General features: G+C 47.0%; 1 protein-coding gene across 3 annotated transcripts in view; it reads right to left on the bottom strand.

The window, feature by feature from the left end:
* Positions 1-490: 490 nt before the first annotated feature.
* Positions 491-21,368, bottom strand: part of LOC147683295 (butyrophilin subfamily 1 member A1-like) — a 173,765-nt gene continuing 152,887 nt past the window's right edge. For 2 of the 3 annotated variants that reach the window (XM_086943748.1, XM_086943747.1), the window contains one exon: positions 491-6,043. In XM_086943748.1, the coding sequence (XP_086799874.1) occupies positions 5,544-6,043 (500 nt within the window). In that variant the 3' untranslated portion in view covers positions 491-5,543. Of the gene's footprint in view, positions 6,044-10,471; positions 10,565-21,368 lie in introns of those variants that run through there. The other variant, XM_086943749.1, reaches the window with a different exon arrangement.

A 21,368-nucleotide genomic window follows, 5' to 3' on the forward strand; every position in this document is an offset into this window, starting at 1 on the left:
AGCACACAGCTTTGCTTACCACTTCCAGTCTGTCAAATTCACCCTCGCAACCCCCTTTGTTTACTTATCTATCCATCATGTTGGCATCCTCTGGCTGGACACTTCCCTGTTATACCCTAAGGAAAGGACTGATTGAATGGCAAGCAATGGCTTCTCTGTAGCCAGCTTCTTTCTGGCTCTAGGTCTCCTCCTATACTCCACACCCTGGTCACACAGCTGTGCCCTACCATCTATGTTTGAAACCCTTCACTCTCTCTGTGGCAATACAGTTAATGTGAGAGGGCTGGGCCTTGTGCTCACCATTCTAGTTTACGTTGACTTTGTGCTCCGAGATGGAAATGTTGTATTAGAACTCACAGGGAAACCCTACCACTACAGAGAGGTAAACAAAGAAAGAATTGGGGAACTTTTGTACTCAAAGGGGACTCAGTTACATTTTAGACAGTTTTGACAGTTGTACTAGAAAGCACACAATCAACACTTTAAACTCAACTAAAGCATAGCTATGGTCGATTTTTAATAACACAATTCTAAGAAAACATATACTTGGCAGGTCGTTGCATATATGCCGTTTGGTAACTTTAGAGGAGAATAACATTTTTGCGGAATCCCACCCAATAATTTATTTCCGTTACTTCCATAACCGAGCAACTTTGATGCCACTGTCATCCATCGTGAGGTTTGATCCAGAAAGTAGAAGTTCTGGACTAGAACCAGGGTGACCATACATTTGCATTTTACATAACCACGCTAAAATGGCTGTAAAAGTATAAAATACTCATGGTTGGCACATATGATGTATATGATCTTTCTACGTAAAGTCGATTTCTAATATAATAGGATGTTTGTCAATAAAAAGTAAATTTCTTTCCCATAGAAAGTTTTCACTGTATGCTACTTTAGGAGTTCTTGGTTTGCACAATACTCAATGGTAATTTGTATATAAATCTGATTAAAAACCTGAAACATCTTTGGTCTCCCAATTCTTTGGCTTTAGACATAGGAAACTGAATCCAACATATGAAATCTTAGATTTTCTTAACTGTAACTGACCAAATTGTTTGAAACTGACCAGTAAGACATTTTAGTCTCCCTGCCGTATAGCTAGCTCTCAGTCGCCCCAGGACTACACCCTTAAAGACAGCACTTGTCAACCCTCTGTGAGGCTCCACACTGGAATCCTTTGCATGACACATAAGTCCATTAGATGCACAACTCTACAAGACTTGGCTCGCTTCCCTGTCAAAGGAATATTTAAACAGGGATAGATGGAAAATACAGTACAATACACATTGTCCTGAGAAATGTAACTGAGTTTTTGGGCATTCCGTTATAAAGTTGACAACAAACAAAAGTGCAAGGTTAGGATTAAAGTATTGCACCGGGCAGCTCGCAATTCTTGACTGCAGTTGTAAGAAGCATGAGTGATAACAAAATAAAACATTTGTAATATGGTCAATGTTATTCTTTGTGCATACCTATAAGCATAGATAAAATATACAGTGACAGTTCATGTACTATAAAGCAGTCTTTCTAAGCAAAAGACTCAGAGCAAGGACACTTAGGTGTGATGAGAGTTCTGCGTTGGAGGTTGAAGACTAGTCTGGCTGCCAAATTCTGAATGGTATCTACTCCATGTGATATATAGATCCTCTAGACCGCTCAGCCTACCCAGTATTCACATATCCAAATTCTGAACACCAGAAATTAGATCAGGTTCTTTGAATTCGCCCTCAGTACATACATAGGCCCAGATTCTGAACACTGTCACCCAATGCAGCGCATGATCTTAGGAGGCTGCACTGCATTGCGCGACAGGGAGAGAGCAGGAGAGCACCATATTCACAGAGAAATGGCACTCTCCTCCCCGCTCCGTAGCGCCAGCACTGGTTTCAGCTGCTGTGCGCCAGGCGCACACCTTAGCACCAAGGTGCTAGGGTGCGTGCCTGAGTCTAGCATAGGTTTTGTACAGGAAGGGTAATCCTGGCATTCAGTAGCATTGAATGTCAGATCTATGAAACTTTGGGCCCCTGCACTTACTTTTTATTATTATTTACAAATCAATCACAACAAGAATCCAATACAGTATTTGGTTCTTTGTAGGAGTGACAAATCATTCTACATTGTAGCCAAGTGCATTCGTAAAGGGTTGATAACATGGTTATGTCCAACAAAACAATAGCTGCTAGTTTGATTTAATGATGCTAGCACCCCTAGTGGCCAATTAGATCATATTATACACAAGACGCAACTTGCTGTTAGGTTTGGGGGACTGCTGACATTCAGATTGCTTTATGAAGAGCTATGCAAGTATAATTTCTCAGGGATTAAGCCCCAATAGCCAGATCACTGCACACTGTCAAAACAAACAAGTTAATTAAGTTTAGTAACACACTTTCTTGTGGATACTCTATGTAACCATAGATTTCTGTCAGAATAATCACCAGATTGGATCCAGATGTTTTCTTAGCAGTACTCCTGTGCACCTCTATGTGATGCCATGTGGTACCGTGTTGGCTTCGTACTACCCCAGAAGTGACAGAGTGGGGCCACATATAAGCACCACCCCTGTGTGCTGACGTTAGTTTCTTGCTAGATTTTTTCCACACCCTTAGACATGAAGCATTAAGAATTGTCGAAGCCAAGGTGCGTATCTCAAACTTGAGAACTTTTTGGATGGTAAAAAGAGGCCACTCCATAGAACAGGGAGGTGATAAGGCAGCAAGGAATCCAAAGATAAGATGAGCATCCACCAGAAAGAGCTTTACGGACGGTAAGTAACTTGTTCTTCTGATGGATACTTCTACGTGCACATTCCACACCTTTAGAAGAGATACCAAAGCAGTGCCTCTCACAGGTGCAGGTTCTGTGGAGTGGACCAAAAAGTCTTACAATACCGAACGGGTGAAATGCCTTTCCCATCAAATGTGGTTGTCAAGGCAGTAGTGCTTTGTGAACATGGGCACCTATGATCCTGCAGATTCAAGGATACAATCCTGTTGTTTGGGTCCAGGGCTGATAGAATCTTGGCCGATGTGAGCATTTCAAAGGAAGGTTTTAAGGGGGTGAAGATCTAAGCTAGGCAATCTTAGAATGAGGAAATAACAAGAGTAACAACCTGTCCATATTTTCGAGGCCAGAACCGTCTTGGTGGCTACTATGGAGAGTAATGCTTGCACCTCTGCAAGAGAATGGATGGGTGCTTCTCTGAGAGCCTCCCTGTGGTGGGAAGACTTGTGGGGCGGGTAGAAATAAACTGTAGGGCAAAGCCAGTGTGAGCTATCTGGAGGACCCATCTGTTGGATATGATGGATTGCCGCCTTGGGAGAATCTTCTGGATCCTACATTCCACAGGGTTGATCCGTGCCACTAATGGCAAGCTAAGACAGCTTAGGTGCTGTTGCCACAGGGGAGAGGGAATGGGAGAATCTAGGCCTTTGGAGACCTGTGTGTTGCCTACCAGATCTACGACCCAAGCCATGAAAGGATTTGGCTGACTGCAATATGGGCAATGCAGACTGGTGTTGCCTGTATGCCAATACTCCTAGTAACCTTTGAGTTTTCTAAATTGGCAGGGAAACTGTTTGGCCAGGGCAGAAAGACCCAGGGAGTGTGCCGTAGCCCTACTCTTTATGAAACATGTCAAAACAGAATCAACGTTCTTGTCATATAAGTGTGGGTCACTGAAAGGCATATCCATTAAGAAAGCCAGTATCAATCCAGGGAAACCTGTGGAGTGCATCCACGAATATCGATGGAGGATTACACTGATGACAACTGCCCATACAGACCAACAGTATCAAGGCCAGTGCGAATCACACATTTTAATACAATGGAAGGCATTTATAATACCCAGAACTCAGCAGATCACTGAATTACCAGCGCACTGGAAGCATCCTCTTCTATTGGGGGTACCAAAGGTGAGTTCACTCTGCATCAAGGGAAGTCTTAAGCACCCTTGCCTCTTGCAAGTCCATGCAAAAACTTTCAGCAAAATGAGGGGGAATCATCCCTAACCACGCCATGATCCCTGGGGAGTGGCAAGCTTTGGTTAGAGTCGGAGCCAAAAAAAAACAATGAAGCCTCTGCAGTAGTGGAAGCATTGAATCAGACTAAAGTTGTATGGCAACTGGGGGCTCTGTAGTGGATTCGGAGCATGACCTTGTTCGAGGCAGAGCCGAAGCTAGTCTGGCGTTGGTGCACATGCCGGATTCTTCTCCAGCGCAGTTGGTGTTCACACTGGTGCAGATGAAAGGGGAACGATGCAGGTTGTGGAGCTAAGGTAGAAGTCTGCACAAGAGCCAGTGCAGAGCCCATGTCCTGTTCTTGCTGTTGGCAACACAAACAGTTTGCTTCTCTGTCTCAGAATGCTTTCGGGTGCACTCCTTGCATGACTTGGAGTATTGCCCTGAGTCCAAACACCAGAGAAACAAGTTGTGCAGGTCAGTGACCGACAACTTTTTTCAGCAGCCGTGTCATGGTTTGATGCTAGTTATTCTCGGAGGGGATTTTGTTCACTTACACACAGTATTTCATTCTTGGGAGTCGTCAGAAGGCTGAAGAAAGTGACAGCAGATCTCCAGATCCCAGTTCAAAGGTGGGGAAAGAACACACTGGCATCAGTGCGCATTGATGGAGCTTAAATGCTGCTCCTCTAGATCAGTTCCGAGGCATTACGGAGCAAACGCATAGCAGCATACCCCTCCTAGGGTCGTGTGAAAGCACTGCTAAGGAAGCGAATATCCAGTCTGGGGACTAGGGAATATTCTACAGGTGAATAATCTGCGGTAAAAGTATCAAAAATTATTTTTGTCAGCCCCAGGCTTCATTTGACATCCCAATGATTTCTGGAAGGTGAAGTCTTGTATCAAATGAACCATAAGTACATCAAAGAACAATGATCTGTAAAATGTAAGGCCAGGCCTGGGGGCATAGTACCCTGCTGACATGCAACAGTCCAACCTCATCCTTTCACCCCGCTCCGTCTGCAGGGTTAAAAGAGTCAATGTAAGAAACAGGACTCCCAATGGTTAACCTATTCCAGGGTGACCAGAGACGGTGTCAAACACAGTCTTTAGCTTTGTGAACAGAAGTCTAAATTTGTCATGCATGATTGCCAGCTGAAGTTTTTTACAGCTCTTATTTTATGACACTCACATTCCTGTATTTTCCCATGTTTGAGAAAGTATCATAATAGCAAAACCAAGAGGACAGCACATATTCAGAACTCAAAATGCAAACAAATATCTGCTAGCTTTGTTTGGAAAAGTTGTGAATGGAGACAACCAGTGGCATGTGGAGGGAAAGTGGGAGTGGAAGCACTGGTTTCCAACTAAGTTGTAGATCTGTCTGCCCTCACAGTACAAAATGACAGTCAGTAAGGAAGACACAATGGCTGTGACCAGCAACACCTGGATATAGAAGGGATGGAGCCTCAAGCATCTACACAAGTTGATCTGTCTGTCCAAAGACATAGAAGAAGAGAAAAAAACAGTTGGTTAGAAAAAAGACAGACAGGCACCATAGGACGAGGCCTTAAACTTCTACACAAGTAGTAGATCTGCCTTGCCCCAAACACAGAAGTAAGGAAAGATTCTTTCATTTAGGGCAGAGATGGTGAAAGTGCAGAGAAGACTCATTGTGTCAGCATTGTAGAACGACAGCTGTTCCATATCATAGTTCAGATGAACACCCAGCTTCTTTGGCCGCTCAGTCAGGGTGAGAGGGGTGGCAGAGAGGGTGATAGCAATGTATTTATTATTAGACCTCTCTAAAGCCCAGAGTCCTGATTTTTGTGACAAGGTTTTCCTGTCCAGAGACTCTCGTGCAGCTCCCACACGCCATTCTCCTTCCTCCAGCAGCCGAACTTCCCAATAATGTCTACCCGAAGAGTATCCCTCTTTGCCCAGTACAGCGAAAAGGAGTTTAAATCTCTTGGGAGTGGCTGGCATGGGCTGTGTCCCAGATGAACATCGCACACGCCTTCCGTCCTCGGCCAGGATCAAATTAGGATGTGCCGTTTCTGGATCCAATGTCACCAGCACTGTAGGGCGAGGAGACAACAAACAGGCTTAATATGTACACAGCAAATGTCAGAGACACTTTTAAACATCGTAGAAACTCTTCACACATGAGCCAATATAGAGATTATGCAGATTGTCCGACCAGAAAAAAATTATTTCCATAGAAAGGTAATTCAAAAATGACACTCCGAAGACAGTAATTTTGCAGCCTAAAGGACATTACGTTTTGCACCTCACTAGGTTACACAAGGAGGCATCATTTGTATTTTAAGGTTATATCTTTAAATTGGCATTTTATGAAAAGTGGTGAAAACCAAATAGCTAGTGACAGTAGCTGCTGTGATGGACTACTTACTACAGCCTATGGTCCATTCAAACCAACAAGAATGTATCCACAGTAATAACATTACATACAAAATGATTAAACATGATAAACACCACTTAAATACCTGGGGAATGGTGTTCCAGTGTCAAAACGAGTGAAACAAACTATCCAACATTACTTACTGCTTCAGAGAGTGACCTATTAAGGGAGCAGGACGTCTGTATGAGGATATTAATATCAAAGGAATTATAACCACACAGATGGACTCTACCTGGATGATGATATTTAAATAAGGTAAGCACTGAATAAAAGAAACTCACTTCAGGCGGCCATGCAGTGCCTTCCAAATTCCTCTAACTCCCCTACCTGCAATTACATCCATGTGTTCAACTTCTACCACCAACATTTGGTCAATAAAAGACTTCCTTTTCCCTTGTTTCGGTCTACACCTCAGCTGCAGCTTGGGCGACATCAGGAAATAGTATTATTATTATTATTATTATTATTATGTTTCTTATATAGCGCCAGAATCGACCCCCGAAGGGGTATCTCCGCGCTCGCCTTGGGAACCCGTCCTGGTTTTTCCCTGTGAGATAGCCCCTACAGGGCATCCCCAAGGTGAAAGCCAGGCATCCCGCCGCGGGGGGCCGTTGTGGAGATTAAGCAAGCTTAATGCCCAGAGTTGCAGAGTGTGAACCCATGATTAGGTCAGGCACCGAAGCGAGAATTATCGAGTCCATGGACATTTGAGCTCAAGACCCTGCCGCGTCGGGAATTGAACCCTGGTCCCGGGTCTGACCTCTGCTTCAGGGTCTGCCTGCTCTAACCAGTGAGCCACACTTCTCCACTTCTATCATTTTAGTTTTGATGCTTTACTAAATCTTCCCTCAGTTTCCTTCTGCTGGAGTTTTTGGTTTATCTCCATTTGTTTGCATTCTGTTAGAGGCAAGCAATAATATACGTTTTCAGTTGGACAGGAAACTCACCTTCAGATGGATTCCCTTACATAGTGAGAAAGTCTTTTTTAGAAGTCCTTCAAGTCAGTTGATACCTACTGAATCAGCCAACCAATAATCTTCAATTTCACTGATCTATTAGCATTCTCTAAATCCTCCACTTTATTTTGCAAGCACACAATAGTCTGCACAGTGGATTGAATGAAGTCTGAGGACCTACTGTTTGTCTGTCTGCTGAGTCACAAAGTTTCCACTACTGTCATTCCAGCCTCCACTTTCTTCTTTTCTGGGATCCACAAACCTTTTCACATTATGCCTGTTCTTTTCTCACTTTACTGGCTTCCTCGTCACCTCCGCTTTTCAACCTTTGGTACAAGAGCTAGAAGGCACTTGTCCTTGGTCAGCACTGCACCATGCTATATGCTCTTCTGCCTTCCATGCCTTCTCCTCCGCCTCCAAGTATATAGACCACAGCTTGTCCATCTGCTATAGCTCCCATGTGCACCATCAAGTTACTGATGATTCACGCCACTGAGGTCAGTGTGATTGAATTCAAAACTAATTTTAAAAAACCCATCTCCTCATTATAGGTTTCAACTAACCTCTAATTTCTACTTTCCCATCTCCGGCCAAACCACTTTGATGTAAGTGTGTATATACCACTGATGCCTGTGAATGCTGCTATGCTTTAGTTTTAGAAAGTATGTACTAGAATTGCCATTTGTTTACAAATGCATCACCATTCATACCTCCGTCACCACAAAGTTATTTGTACGTTTCGCCCATTTGTAACTAAACAGTAAAGCTTTGAAGTGTACCACTTGAGTAACTATCCGTAAACTGAAAGGGTTGCGTTTTGTAAAGACAGAAGGTTGGGCATCGGAGGTTGCAGGATTAGCTATTTTGGAGAGAGTGACGTATATAATTAGGTGAAGCTGTTTCTAGGGAAGCGCTTCCCAGACTTTTTAGAACCATAATGAAATTTTTAGACGACAAACTTTTGCAATCAACCTAGTTTTAATGGGCATGAGACGGGGCGATCATTTAATGTAATAACACTTGTTTGTAAAAGTCATGAACTTGACCAAACTTTTTGAGATTGAACTGTGGCCAAGATATTGTTCTGCCCTTAAAGTGGCAGATAGTGAACTGTGTATATATATATATATATATATATATATATATATATATATATATATATATATATATATATATATACATATATATATATACATATATATATACATATATATATACACACTGAAAAAACCATAGGTTTTAGGCCATATATAGTTAGGGATTAGCATTTACAAAACCTTAATTTACTAGCACAAAACCATAGAAATTCGCATATATAGTTAGATGCAATAACTATATATCGCGCACCCGCAATCCACTGCTGATGATGTCACATATTACATCAATCATGACATGGTCAGTGACATCACTGATGACATCACTGATGACAACTCAAATGACATCACTGACAACATCACTGATGACATCATCCAGTGACTGTATGTTTCTGTAAAGTTAAAATATGTCTTACATATTGAAGAATGAGTGGATGTATAAGTGTCTGGATGAAGGATTTAGTAGGTGCATGACTGACTGTATGAGAGAGTGATTAAATGTGTCTCACTGAGTGCATGGGTTAGTGACTAAACTGTCTTAATTTGTGCATCATTATATCTGTTGTTCTATGAACTGCTGCATGTGTTGAACAGTAGCTATATGAGTAACTATATAGGTTATTGATTGGTTGCCCAAGTATTTGTATGGGAGAGTAAGTGTGTGTGTGGGGGTGGCTGGGAGGTGTGTGACTCTGTGCATACATGTGTGAACAGTTGATTCACTAGATGTATGGGTTCAAAACTGCATGTGGAAACAGCTGTATGGGTGGTTGACTGTGTACGAGTGTATTGATGAGTGAATGGATATCTCAGTGCTACATGTCAAAGTAAGTACATATGTAAAACACAGTACATGTGAGAGTTGACATATATAAATAACTGTGCATAAGAGCCAGTGAATGTGTGAGTGGCTGAATGGATCATTGTAAACTTGTATCAGGGATTGTATAATAGTAAATATGTGTTAGTATATGTTTGAATAAGTAAGGTGTGTATAACTGTATAGTTGAGGAAATGGATCTGTGATTGATTCTTTGCATGACTGACTAGGTGTGTGAGTAACTCCATGGATGAGTGAGTCTGTGAGAGTCTGTTTACTCTGAGTGTATCTAAGGTTATATTAAAGTCTAAAGAGGTTGATCGTATTATCACATTATTGATGTCATCAGTGATGTTGTCAGTGATGTAATTTGAGTTATCAGTGATGTCATTTGAGTTGTCATCAGTGATGTCATCAGTGATGTCACTGACCATGTCATGATTGATGTAATATGTGACATCATCAGCAGTGGATTGCGGGTGCGCGATATATAGTTATTGCATCTAACTATATATGCGAATTTCTATGGTTTTGTGCGAGTGAATTAAGGTTTTGTAAATGCTAATCCCTAACTATATATGGCCTAAAACCTATGGTTTTGTCAGTGAATTTCAATGGTTTTTTAATAGCAAATATCTATAGCTGTAACATATATTCTTATTCTAATTCACAAATATATTTTATATATTTTTTTTAAGCAAAGGACCCAGATGCATTTACAGTTTATCACTAACAATGTTCCAGGCTAATGTATTTTCACGGGAAATTAACAACTGTCCTGCAAGTAAAATATTCCTATTTCGTGAAAAAGGACGTTTCTTCGTCCCATGAGGGAGTCGTTGAGCAAAAGAGACTCGGCCTGCTGTCTTAGTCGCTGATAGGCCTGATTATCGGATTTTTATCGATCACTTTATGTTGCAACAGTGGAAAACAAAACAGCCCTTGCCCATTTATTTTTTACAGCATTCCTGCATATTATACCCTACCCCCAAACAGTATTTTGCCTGTTACCATAGTAGTAGTTTATGGAACACTTACGTCAGCACATAGGTTAAAATTTCACCACAATATGTTACTAATGAGTGAGCTTCAGCATTATAGTTCAAATTATAAATATCATTTCTATTGATGACTGCTACCCCCACAAAAAAACAGACGTATGTACTTTTTTAATTAACTTTTATTAAAACAATAACTGGAACTATAACTAAAAGATAACACTACAATAAATAACTAAAACTATAAGTAACAAAACAATATAATAAACAACATATAATATGGAGTCCAACATAAGTATTGTAGTTAATCTGCAAAACAAAAAGAAAAATTAATGGTAAAAATTAGATTGAAGTGACTAAATGAGATCAAACATCACAAGTCAAAGTATGCCATCCTAATATCTAATTATCCATAGTTATACAGAGATCTGCCCTGTATCAGACTCATATGTACAAGTGTATATTGTAGATTATCTGCCACCGAAAACCTCTCAAGTACCTATATCCGTTACTTTTTAACTTCGTTGAGTAGTCATATTGTGAGTATTTACCTTAAAGTTGTAAATTTGTTATTGATTATTGCTATTTGAGATATTCCCTGTCTACAAACAGAGAAGAATAGGAATATTCTGTCTCTCTTTGCAGATAGTGAAGGATAGGTAATGCGGACTTTTGTCCCCAGTTGTAATCCGTCTTGCCTGTTTTTCTCCCCACTGATTGATTGATTGGCTGGACATTTATTGTTCAAGGAATAGTTCTAACGAGGTATTCTCTGTTTGCAAATAACGTGGAATAGAAATATTCTGTCTAGTCTTTGCAAGTAGTGAAGGATGGGTAATGCGGACCTTTGTCCCCCGTTGTAATCTGTCATGCCCATCTACTCCCCACTGATTGAGAAACTAGTTCCACCCGGACCATTTATTAGAGGTACATCATCTGGCTCAACCGGAGAGTACCCCTAATAAAGAAGACATATGTAAAATACGAAGTAAAAACTATATCCTGTTAAACAGAAACTTTACAATGAAACACACTTGAAAAAGAAGGGAAAGAAATCGAACAAAATCAGTAGGCCACTGATGAGTTTTTGACTTCGCTAGAAATAAGAAACATGGAAGTGGTGAGAGAAGCCAAGCTTGACGTTACGGCAGCCACGAGGTAGCTAACCTCCGCCACCCCCCCACAGCTCCAAGCATGTCTGTCCCACCGCCCGCCACACCCAATAACGGTAACATGAAATAGATACAAATCAGCAGATACCTACCCCCATTCCGGAAACTCCCGAAGTGCAACAGGTCCACGGTTACGCCCATCCGGAAGATGAGGCCTCGACACGTGCAGGGCGGGGCCCGACTAGCCGCCATCAGCCGGAGAAGTCGTGGGATGGTCGGCCCGGAATGTGCTGGTCTTCCCATTCTCTTCTGGCGCCCTGCAGGCCACGGGGGGGGGTGTCTTGCCTCTGCCTCCGACCCCCCCCCTCTTATCGCCTGGTCCGGACATCACGGATATCAACGCCAGGTGTCGGCGTGGGGTGCGCAGGGAGGGAGAGGCGGCGCGAACGACCCTCTCCCACCCCCCCAGGTGGGGGCCCCCCAGCTGCACCCCCAACGCTCCACTCACCCAACAAAAGGGTTCGTCCACTCTTGCGATGCAGCGGCACTGCACTCACCCGACAGTCTCGGTTACTTTTGCGGTACAACAACGCTTTTCAGTTCAGCCTGAAAATGAGTCCTGCGTCCAGAAACGTTCTCCTCAACTTTGAAGATTCTATATGAGCCACGGGGGCCCCCGACCCCCGATGAGAAATGACTGCCATGATCACCCACGGAACGACCACGACGTAGCCAAGGGACGTCGGCGCACTCATGCCGGGGCCGGCCTCAGTCTTGAAATGATCAAAATCCTGCAAGACTACCAACTTGATCAGTTCCGGTGGGACACCAGTATGACCCGGTAGGAGAAATTGTTTCCTCCCACCCCACATTCACTGATGGTTCATGTCACCAGTCCCCTCTACTACCCTTCAACAAAAACTTTTGAACTACCGAAAGAGGTCCCGGTCCAACCACGACTTGGTGGAGACATTTTGACTATACTTGGACCTTCCTGACCTCACCCAAAATGGCGCCGGTACAAATGAAACTCTCAACTCCTTGTTGTGCCCCGATTGCTCAGCCTTGATATCATGAGATATGTATGCAGTTTTTACCACACGAATTGATATGGGATAAGACTGATTACACGTTCGAACAATGAATTGATATTAAGTTCTAATGCATCATTGAGTACTGTATTTATTATTGAAGGTTGGAATTGTCGACACTAATGGTACTTGCTCACAATGAATTATCGATATGATTTTGTTGCACTTGTCGCACTTTTTACTATGAAATCAACGACCACTGACTCTGTTATGTTCTCCACAAATAAACCCCCCCCCCCATTTACAGTTCCAGCCTGCTCCGTGGCCGGCCCACGGGGTTGTAGGCCCGTATTTGGGCACCAACATTTTTATTAAAGGTTTTTGAAAAAGCAAACGTAGTTGTAACACGTACATTGGTAAGTTTAGAAGAAATGGCCACTGTTTCCGTTTTTTTTTTAAAAAGCAGGTGAAATGAAGCAGCTCAATTTGTTACGGGTTAAAAAGTATAGTACGGGGGGGCGTGGCCGAGACAGCGATGTAAGCGGACGCGTCTCGTGCGAGCTCCGTCACCCCGCTGTGTAATCAGCCTGTTTTAGCGACGTCCGGGGGGGTTCTTTCACCTGGGGGCCCCCCCCCGACTACTGCAAGCCCTGCCAGCAACATCTCCCGGAGGCGAGTCCTTCTTGCTGGGACCCCCGCTGCAGACGCCCGGAGCCCCGGGATCCCCGCGATCGGCCCCTGGCCGCCATCTTGCCGCAGGGTCTGCCGCTGAGTCCCCTGGCCCGGCTCTCCCGGAGCGGAGCCGATCACTGCAAGCCCTGCCAGCGACATCTCCCGGAGGCGAGTCCTTCTTGCTGGGACCCCCGCTGCAGACGCCCGGAGCCCCGGGATCCCCGCGGTCGGCCCCTGGCCGCCATCTTGCCGCAGGGTCTGCCGCTGAGTCCCCTGGCCCGGCTCTCCCGGAGCGGAGCCGATCACTGACGCTGGCGAGGAGCTGGTGCCTCCCTGAACCCTCCACGTGGCGATTCTCCCTCCGAGGTGCTGATTGCTGCCTGGGCGCACCATCGAGGCTGCTGGCGCCGGGCTGCCCCCGGCTGAAGACGCTGCGACCGCCCGGGTGCTACGACTACGAGAGGCCCCGGCTTGGGCGGGAACGAGAGGCCGGACCCGGAGAGGACGCCGGAGGCTCTCCCCACACGAGCCCCAGCTCCAGATCACACATCCGCCGCGGGACCCTCATGGTGAGCTGCAGCCTCCGCGCCGCCCCCTCCCCGACAGGGCCCTGCATCATATCGCCGAGCTTCGGTGCCCTCTTGGCGCCTGGTCCGAACTTGAGGGCCCCCCGGCTCGAATCACCCCCGGACGTCCTTCCTTGTGACAGCGGGGTGGACGGGCTGCGAGACGACCGGATTTCATTTCACTCACCCAGTTCTCCGCTCCCTCCTTTTGTCCCGTAGGAAGTGACATTCCTGTGTTCATCCGAACCCTCGGGTAGAGGATGTCCGGTACCTGGGACAATGTACAATGGCCCTGTTGGCCTGTTTTGGTTGTGTTTCTCCTCTACGCCCTTTATCTTCTTTCCCTCTCTTTTCTTCCTACTTTTCTCACGCGCTGCTCTTTCTTCCTGTTCTCTCCCCGCGCTTGCAGAGGGGTGGCACGGTGGGTCCTGCGGGGGTTGGCACGCTGGGGGCGAGGTGAGGCTGCCACTGCCCTGTCTGCGGGAGGGGATGCTTCATTGGTACTTGCGCAGCTCCGCCCCCCCTTTAGTGCGATGACAGCGAACATCCCCGCGCCCTTGAAGGTCCTATCACTCAATGTCAAAGGGCTCAACTCCCCCAACAAACGGAACCAGATATGGCGCTATCTTCTGCATCACTCCTCTGACATTATCCTCCTCCAGGAGACGCACCTTCTAAAGGGGGATACTAAACGCATGGCGCACCCTAGATACCCCACACAGTTCTGGGCCTCCTCTGACACTAAGACGGCGGGGGTGGCAATTCTCTGCAGGGCTGGCTTCAGACGGGGACCCACGAAACCCTTCAAGAGTGCTGACGGGCGTTTCCTCCGAGCCACGGTGCAGATGGGTTGTGCAAAGTTCACTCTGGGATGTGTATATGCGCCCAACCAGTCGCAGGACAAATACCTCCAGGCGCTCCTGCGAGACCAGTTCCCACCAGGCGATCCTAGCGTGATCTTGGGCGGAGACTTCAATCTAGTGTGGGACCCTGAGTTAGATCGGGCGGGGGCCTCCTTTAATAGCACGGGTGCAATGTCCTCTACCCTTAGAACACAGCTTACAGACCTGGGGCTCGTGGATGTGTGGCGCTACCACAACCCGGAAACCCGGGACTACTCCTTTTATTCACATTCCCATAGGACATTCTCCCGTATTGACTATCTTTTCACCTCCCTTGAATTGGCCCGAGACTCCTTGACTGCCGCTATATCCGACATTTCCCTATCGGACCACGCACATGTGGAACTTTTGCTACAAGATCCCCTGGCCCATGCCACTCGTGAGCGGAGGTGGGTACTCCCGCTGAGTATCCTTCGGGACCCGGAGGATGTTGCCAGCATTCGTGACACCATAGACTCGTACTTCGCTATTAATGATACCCCTGACTTGCCCTTCCATACGATCTGGGATGCCTTCAAGGCCACCATTAGGGGCCACATTACCTCCCTGGCGGTGGCGCGGAGGAGGGAGGCGTTTAAGCTAGAAACCGACCTGGCTAGTGAGATCAAACAAGCGGAGGTTCGGGACAGGGACTCCCCCTCCCAGGCGTCTAAGAGAACGCTCGCCAACCTCAGGGGGCAACTCCGCACGCTGCGCACCAACAAGGCGGAGCACTCCCTGTTGGCGCTCAAACAACGCTACTATGAGGGCGGGGACAAAGTTGGACGCCTGCTGGCAGGCAGGCTGCGAGCGCGTGCAGCCAGGGCCCACATTGCCAACGTCAAGCGGCAGGATGGCACCTGCGCCACCTCTGAAAAAGCCAAGCAGGAGGCCTTCGTCTCCTACTACTCCTCCCTGTATGCTGAGGAGCCTACCTCTGCGGAGGCGCGGGAGGCCGTTCTTACGGATTTCGAGGGGTCTCCGCTGTCCCCGGCATGTGCAGCTGCACTAGAAGGTCCCCTGCAGGAGGAGGAAATAACGGAGGCCGCCAAGGACCTCCCCATTGGGAAAACCCCGGGACCAGATGGTCTGCCGTTGGCCTTCTACCGCTTATTTCTGACCCAGCTCCGCCCGCACCTGCTGCGGCTGTACGCTTCCTTCTCTGACACCACTGGCCCGTCCCCCGACATGGGCCTGGCGGAGATCGCCCTGATCCCCAAGCCTGGGAAAGATCCTGACCTGTGCGCCTCCTATCGCCCCATCGCCCTCCTGAATACCGATCTTAAGATCTACACCAAGATCCTGGCCAAACGGTTAGACCCGTACATGCCGGGACTAGTCAACCCGGACCAGGTGGGATTTATTCGGGATAGACAGGGGGCTGACAATGTGCGCAGGCTGGCACACTTAGTGGGGAAGGTACGGCATTGGGATATACCGGCTTGCCTCCTCTCGCTAGACGCAGAAAAGGCCTTCGACCGGGTCGACTGGACCTTCTTGCGAGCGGTCCTCCGGAAACTTGGTCTTGGCCCTAAAATGATCTCTAGGTGCATGGTCCCCTATCTCGGACCACAGGCCAGAATTCGGGTCAACGGCCAACTAACACCGCCGCTCTCGATTCACAGGGGCACGAGGCAGGGATGTCCGCTCTCGCCACTCCTGTTCGCCCTAGCGGTGGAGCCGCTGGCGGAGCTGATTAGGCGCACTCCTGACATTCACGGAATCCCCCACGGGGGACGTGCCAACAAAGTGGTGTGTTCGCGGATGATCTGATCCTTACTCTTACTCGCCCTCGGGACTCCCTCCCGGCGGTGCATGACGCCCTCTCCCTGTTTGAACGAGCATCTGGCCTTAAGATTAACCACACCAAATCCTGGGCGCTTAACCTTACCATCCCTGAGGAGGAGGTCAACTTCCTGAAAGGGGTTACACCCTACCGTTGGGCGGAGAACCACATCAAATACTTGGGTCTGGACCTAACACCCCACCTGGACTCATGGTCCACGCGGAACTGGGCATCTTGCCGCAAAGAAGTCCTGGCGGATCTGCGGAAATGGAAGCCCTTGATGATTTCCTGGCTAGGGCGGCTCAACGCGGTCAAGATGTCGGTCCTCCCCCGTATTCTATATGTTTTCCAGTGCTTGCCCACCCCAATCCCGCTTCACTGCATTAAGAGTCTCCAACGCGACCTCACGTCCTTCATCTGGGGTGGTAAGCGACCCCGGTTTTCACAGAAAGTCCTCATGGAACCGAGGGACAGGGGCGGCCTGGCCTGTCCGAATCTTCTCCACTACTACTGGGCGGCGCACCTTCGGTTCGTCATAGAATGGGGTGCACGCGAGAGCGACAAGCACTGGTTCCACATGGACCGGGTGGTCACGGGGCGCACCATATGGGACCTGCCTTGGCTGCCGCGCGTGGCGCGATCCAGGAGTGCATACATGGCGGTCCCAACGAAAACAGTTCTTGACGTCTGGGACAGGGTGGCGGTGTCCAAGGGCCTGACCACGTTCCCCTCTCCACACACCCCCATCGCTGGTAACCCGCACTTTCCCCCTGCAGCCCGGACCCGCGCTTTTGAGAGTTGGACACAAGGGGACTGCAGAGTTATAGGGGACCTCTTTCTTGGAGGGGCACCTAAATCATGGCCCGACTGCAGGGAAGAATTCGGTCTCCCCTCGACCGCCGGCCTACAGTATGCCCAACTGCGCCATTGGACTATGGGAGATGACATGTATCGGGCCGCCACCAGGGCCTACACGCCATTCGAGAAACTGGCACGCTCCCTCGGGGGGCTGAAAAGACATATCTCCCAGATCTATAACATCCTGCAACACCCCACCGCTACACCCGCGCACCCCTACCAGAGACAGTGGCAGTCGGTGGCCGGCGCTGATATCACGCCTTCCCAGTGGGCCCGGCTGTGGACTGACATCCCTAAAACCTTTTGCAGCATTCCGCAGAGGGAAAACGCATACAAGATGCTAAGGCAATGGTACTATACCCCCCTGAGACTCAGCAAAATGTTCCCTACTTCCTCGCCGCTATGCTGGAGGTGTGGCACTGCGACTGGCGACTTTGTACACATCTGGTGGTCCTGCCCTACTCAAGCTGTCTTCTGGAAGGAGGTCCTCAGTCCCATTAAGAGGGTGTTGGGTTTCCCCCTACCTGAAGAGGTTTGCACGCTCCTGCTGGGCATTCGACCCCCTGCACTTAGGGCCCTCACGCGCAGCGACTGGATCCTCACACTTCACATGTTAGGCGCTGCCAAGCAACTCATTGCTCTGTACTGGAAGCGGGCTGAGGCGCCGCCGATAGCCTCCTGGTTTGTGCGCCTCTGGCAGGTCCTGACTATGGAGCTGCTCACGGCGCGGATACAAACGAGGGGCGTGCGATTTAAGGCAGTGTGGGAACCCCTCGTGCGCCATCTGTGCTCCATCAGCTATGCCCGCCACATGCCCCCCAGGCTTCGTGCTCTGCAGTTATTCGAGGACGCCCTCATCCCTGCTGACCCGAGCAGACTAGGTCCTTAACTGCTCCCCCCAGCGCAGGCGCTGTTGCGCTCTAACACGCCGCACACCCGCTTGCGTCTTTGCCCCCCAACCGGCGACTGATATCTTCCCCCCTAGCCCCTCTCCCTCTCGCTACTGCTCAATCTTTTTCCGACTTTTTCTTCCTTCCTACTTGCCACTCTGGCTTCCGCCCCCCTATGGGGCAGTTTGGGCCCCGTTGGGCCTTTGAAAAACGTGACACTACAGCTCATACTTCCATATGCGCCTCCCCCGCACAACGGTGCAACACCAGCATATGACCACCTCTTGCTATCACTACCCCTAAGCCACGCGGCCGGCCCCTTCTGGGGGTTGTAGGCAGGGCGCTGTGTTAACGCTCCGACCCCCCCCTGGTTGCTCATGCCTTCAAGTTCTTCTATGCGCGGCCGGCCCCGACACGGGGTTGTAGGCTTATCGCTGTGTTCACAATAAAAACAGATTTGAACAAAAAAGTATAGTACGCAGAAACATTGAAAATATGAATGGTCCAGGTTTGTTGTATGTGTTTTTCATTTTTGTACAGCATAAAGCAATCGATAAAGATCCTGGTATTTAGCCTCTACTTTATATGCTACCTGTATCAGGGAAGTTGTTTTAAATGCCCCTAAGCCACCCCGAAGGAATGTCACCTGGCCACCCTAGTACGAACGAAAACGACCCTGTACCACTGTAGGTTATCTCTCTTCCTCAAAAACGACAAAAATTACTTTCTAGGACGTTTTGGACATTGATGATTTTCATATGATCTATTTATTAAAGTAATACTCATCTCTCCTCATGAAATTAATTTTCCACATGCTACACAAGTCAATCTCATCTGCCCAAAGTTCTTTTGCAGATTTGGGACCGTTTCCCTTGCCTCTGACTCACTTATTGCTAAGTCATTGATGGATGTTTTTGCCGGTCGAGGGTTATCCACCAAATCTTGAAGTTGTGCTTTAGAATAATTAGGAGGGTGCCACCTCTCCATGTGCCGATGCATGGTATGATTACCATAGCTATATTTTTTTCGGTCCCTCTCAAGAGTTTTTTTTTTTTGCAGATGAAGCAGATAACGAACCTGGCATTACCTTTCTTTTCATGAGAAGGAAAAGATAAAAAATTGCCAGATAAAATTCACTTTCACATGGGACGTTCTTGGAATTTCTTTCAGAAACTTTTACATCACTGTGTCATTTCTTTGTCTATCCTGGTTAAAGCAATGTCATATAAATAGTTGTTTAAAAAGTTTTTTTTAACGTGTTTACTTTGTTGGAGCGTTGTATATATTTATAAGTTATTAAAGTGTTATAATCCTACAACTTTGTTGGAGTGCTATATATTTTTCATGTGACACATAATTGTGAAGACTTTGATGTACAAAAAGGCATCCCTGGAATCTTCCGCTTCAGGCTCGGTCCCACACACCCTTACAGTGAGAATCCCCTCCCCAATCACAATACAGGATCGTTATCAGATAGGAGGAACGCGTGTGGTGTAACGGATCTCATGAGGTGGCGACCTTGATCTGCTGTAACTCCTTTAAACAGGGGTGATTCTTTACAGTTGAGGCCATAAACTACATCCGCAGGGCTAGGTGATAGCCTGGGACCGGCCTGGACAATCAGACACAGAGGAAGAAGAGTGTCAGAGGGTGCGGTAGTGAATAGGGTGAAAGGGAGGTGTCGGGCAGGCACAGGGTGTGATACTCAGGGAAGAGCAGCGCAGATGGGGGGAAGTTTATGGCCCAAGCATCAGAGAGAGAGCAGGGGTGACCAGTGCGTGGGGGAGATGCTTGCGAGGGTGGGGAGCCATGCTGAGGATCGGCGGCGTGCAGAGAGTGGGTCTGGTCAAGGCATCTAAAATGGCTGCCGTGCACGACAAAAGTGTGGCATTGGAAAAAAAGCAAGATGGCGCAGACAATGTTTATCAATACTGATTAATTTATAACAATTATTTTTTACAATATATTTACTCGCAGTGTCAAAATGGCGATCAACACTTCCTAATTTCCTTCGAATCGAACGTTGACAGAAGTCAAGCGGCAAAAAAAAAAAAAAAAAACGCTCACGCGCAACCGCTGGAAGACAAGTATCAACATATATGAGCCTCCTCAACCACCCTCAGAAAACATAGGGGGTCAGGATACGTCTCCCGTACCCCCTTATACCTAATACTCACATAGTTTTTCCTCCATCTAGTAATTTAATTAAATCGAAACACAAAATGGCGAATTCCCGTTTCGCGTCCCGATTCGCTACCCAGTTCGCGAACCGGGAAGCGCTTCTACCGCGAAAAATGTAATTTTTTTTATTTTCCCCACGGGACCCTTTAATAACCCCAACATCATTCCTAGGGGGTCAAGAGGGGTCTACCTTGCCCCCTTTCATTAAATTCCCCCTTCGTTTTTCTCCTCCTCTTGTCTCTCGATCCTACCGAGGGACAAGATGGCGGCCGCACTGGACTGTTTAGAATGTTGACAGACACCGGAGAGCCAATCAGCTTCGCTTCGCAAAGCGTCGTTACGCGAAAAGTACGCGATCTAGTGCGCTATCCAGGACGCTGTCACAGATACATCTGTTTTTTTAAATGTTAATTTCTCAAAATCCACTGGAGCACATATATTGAGACCCAGCAAAGGCACATCGGGCTAACAGTCCCAACAATTTTGCCAAGTTTCGTGCAAATCCATTCAGCCGTTCGAGCTAAAAGTGAGGCCAAAGGCCCTATGGAAAAATTAATGGGAAAAACGCGTTTTGGGACCCCCCTTTTTTCTCGGCCCCCCCCTTGACGGAACCCCCCCAAATTTTCAGGGGCTGCTCAGAAACAAAATGTGCCATTTTCCTGAAAATTTCAGCCGATTCCGTCCACAAACGCCAAAGTTATTAGACATAGAATTTTCAAAAGTTCCATAGAGAAAAAATCCTAACTATATATACCTACTGGCTATCGCCAGTAGGTAATACATATATATATATATATATATCCTGGAAACTCGAGCCACTTCCCGATACAGCGGTTTTAGGCGAGGAAGGAGACACAGACCTCTGTAGTTTCTTCTGGGCAGAAATCTTATTTATTAGAGAGACCCAAACACACAACGCGTTTCATGCCGGCAAGCCCTTGTTCACGTGTAAAAAAGAAAAAAAAAAATATATATATATATATATATATGTATATATATATATATATATATATATATATATATATATATATATATATATATATATATATATATATATATATATATATATATATATATATATATATATATATATATATATAGCTTTAGTTTCCCAAAGCAAAAAGGGGGTCGCACTC

Source organism: Lissotriton vulgaris, chromosome 11 (genome assembly GCF_964263255.1).
Source record: "Lissotriton vulgaris chromosome 11, aLisVul1.2, whole genome shotgun sequence".
Classification (NCBI taxonomy): Eukaryota; Metazoa; Chordata; class Amphibia; order Caudata; family Salamandridae; genus Lissotriton; species Lissotriton vulgaris.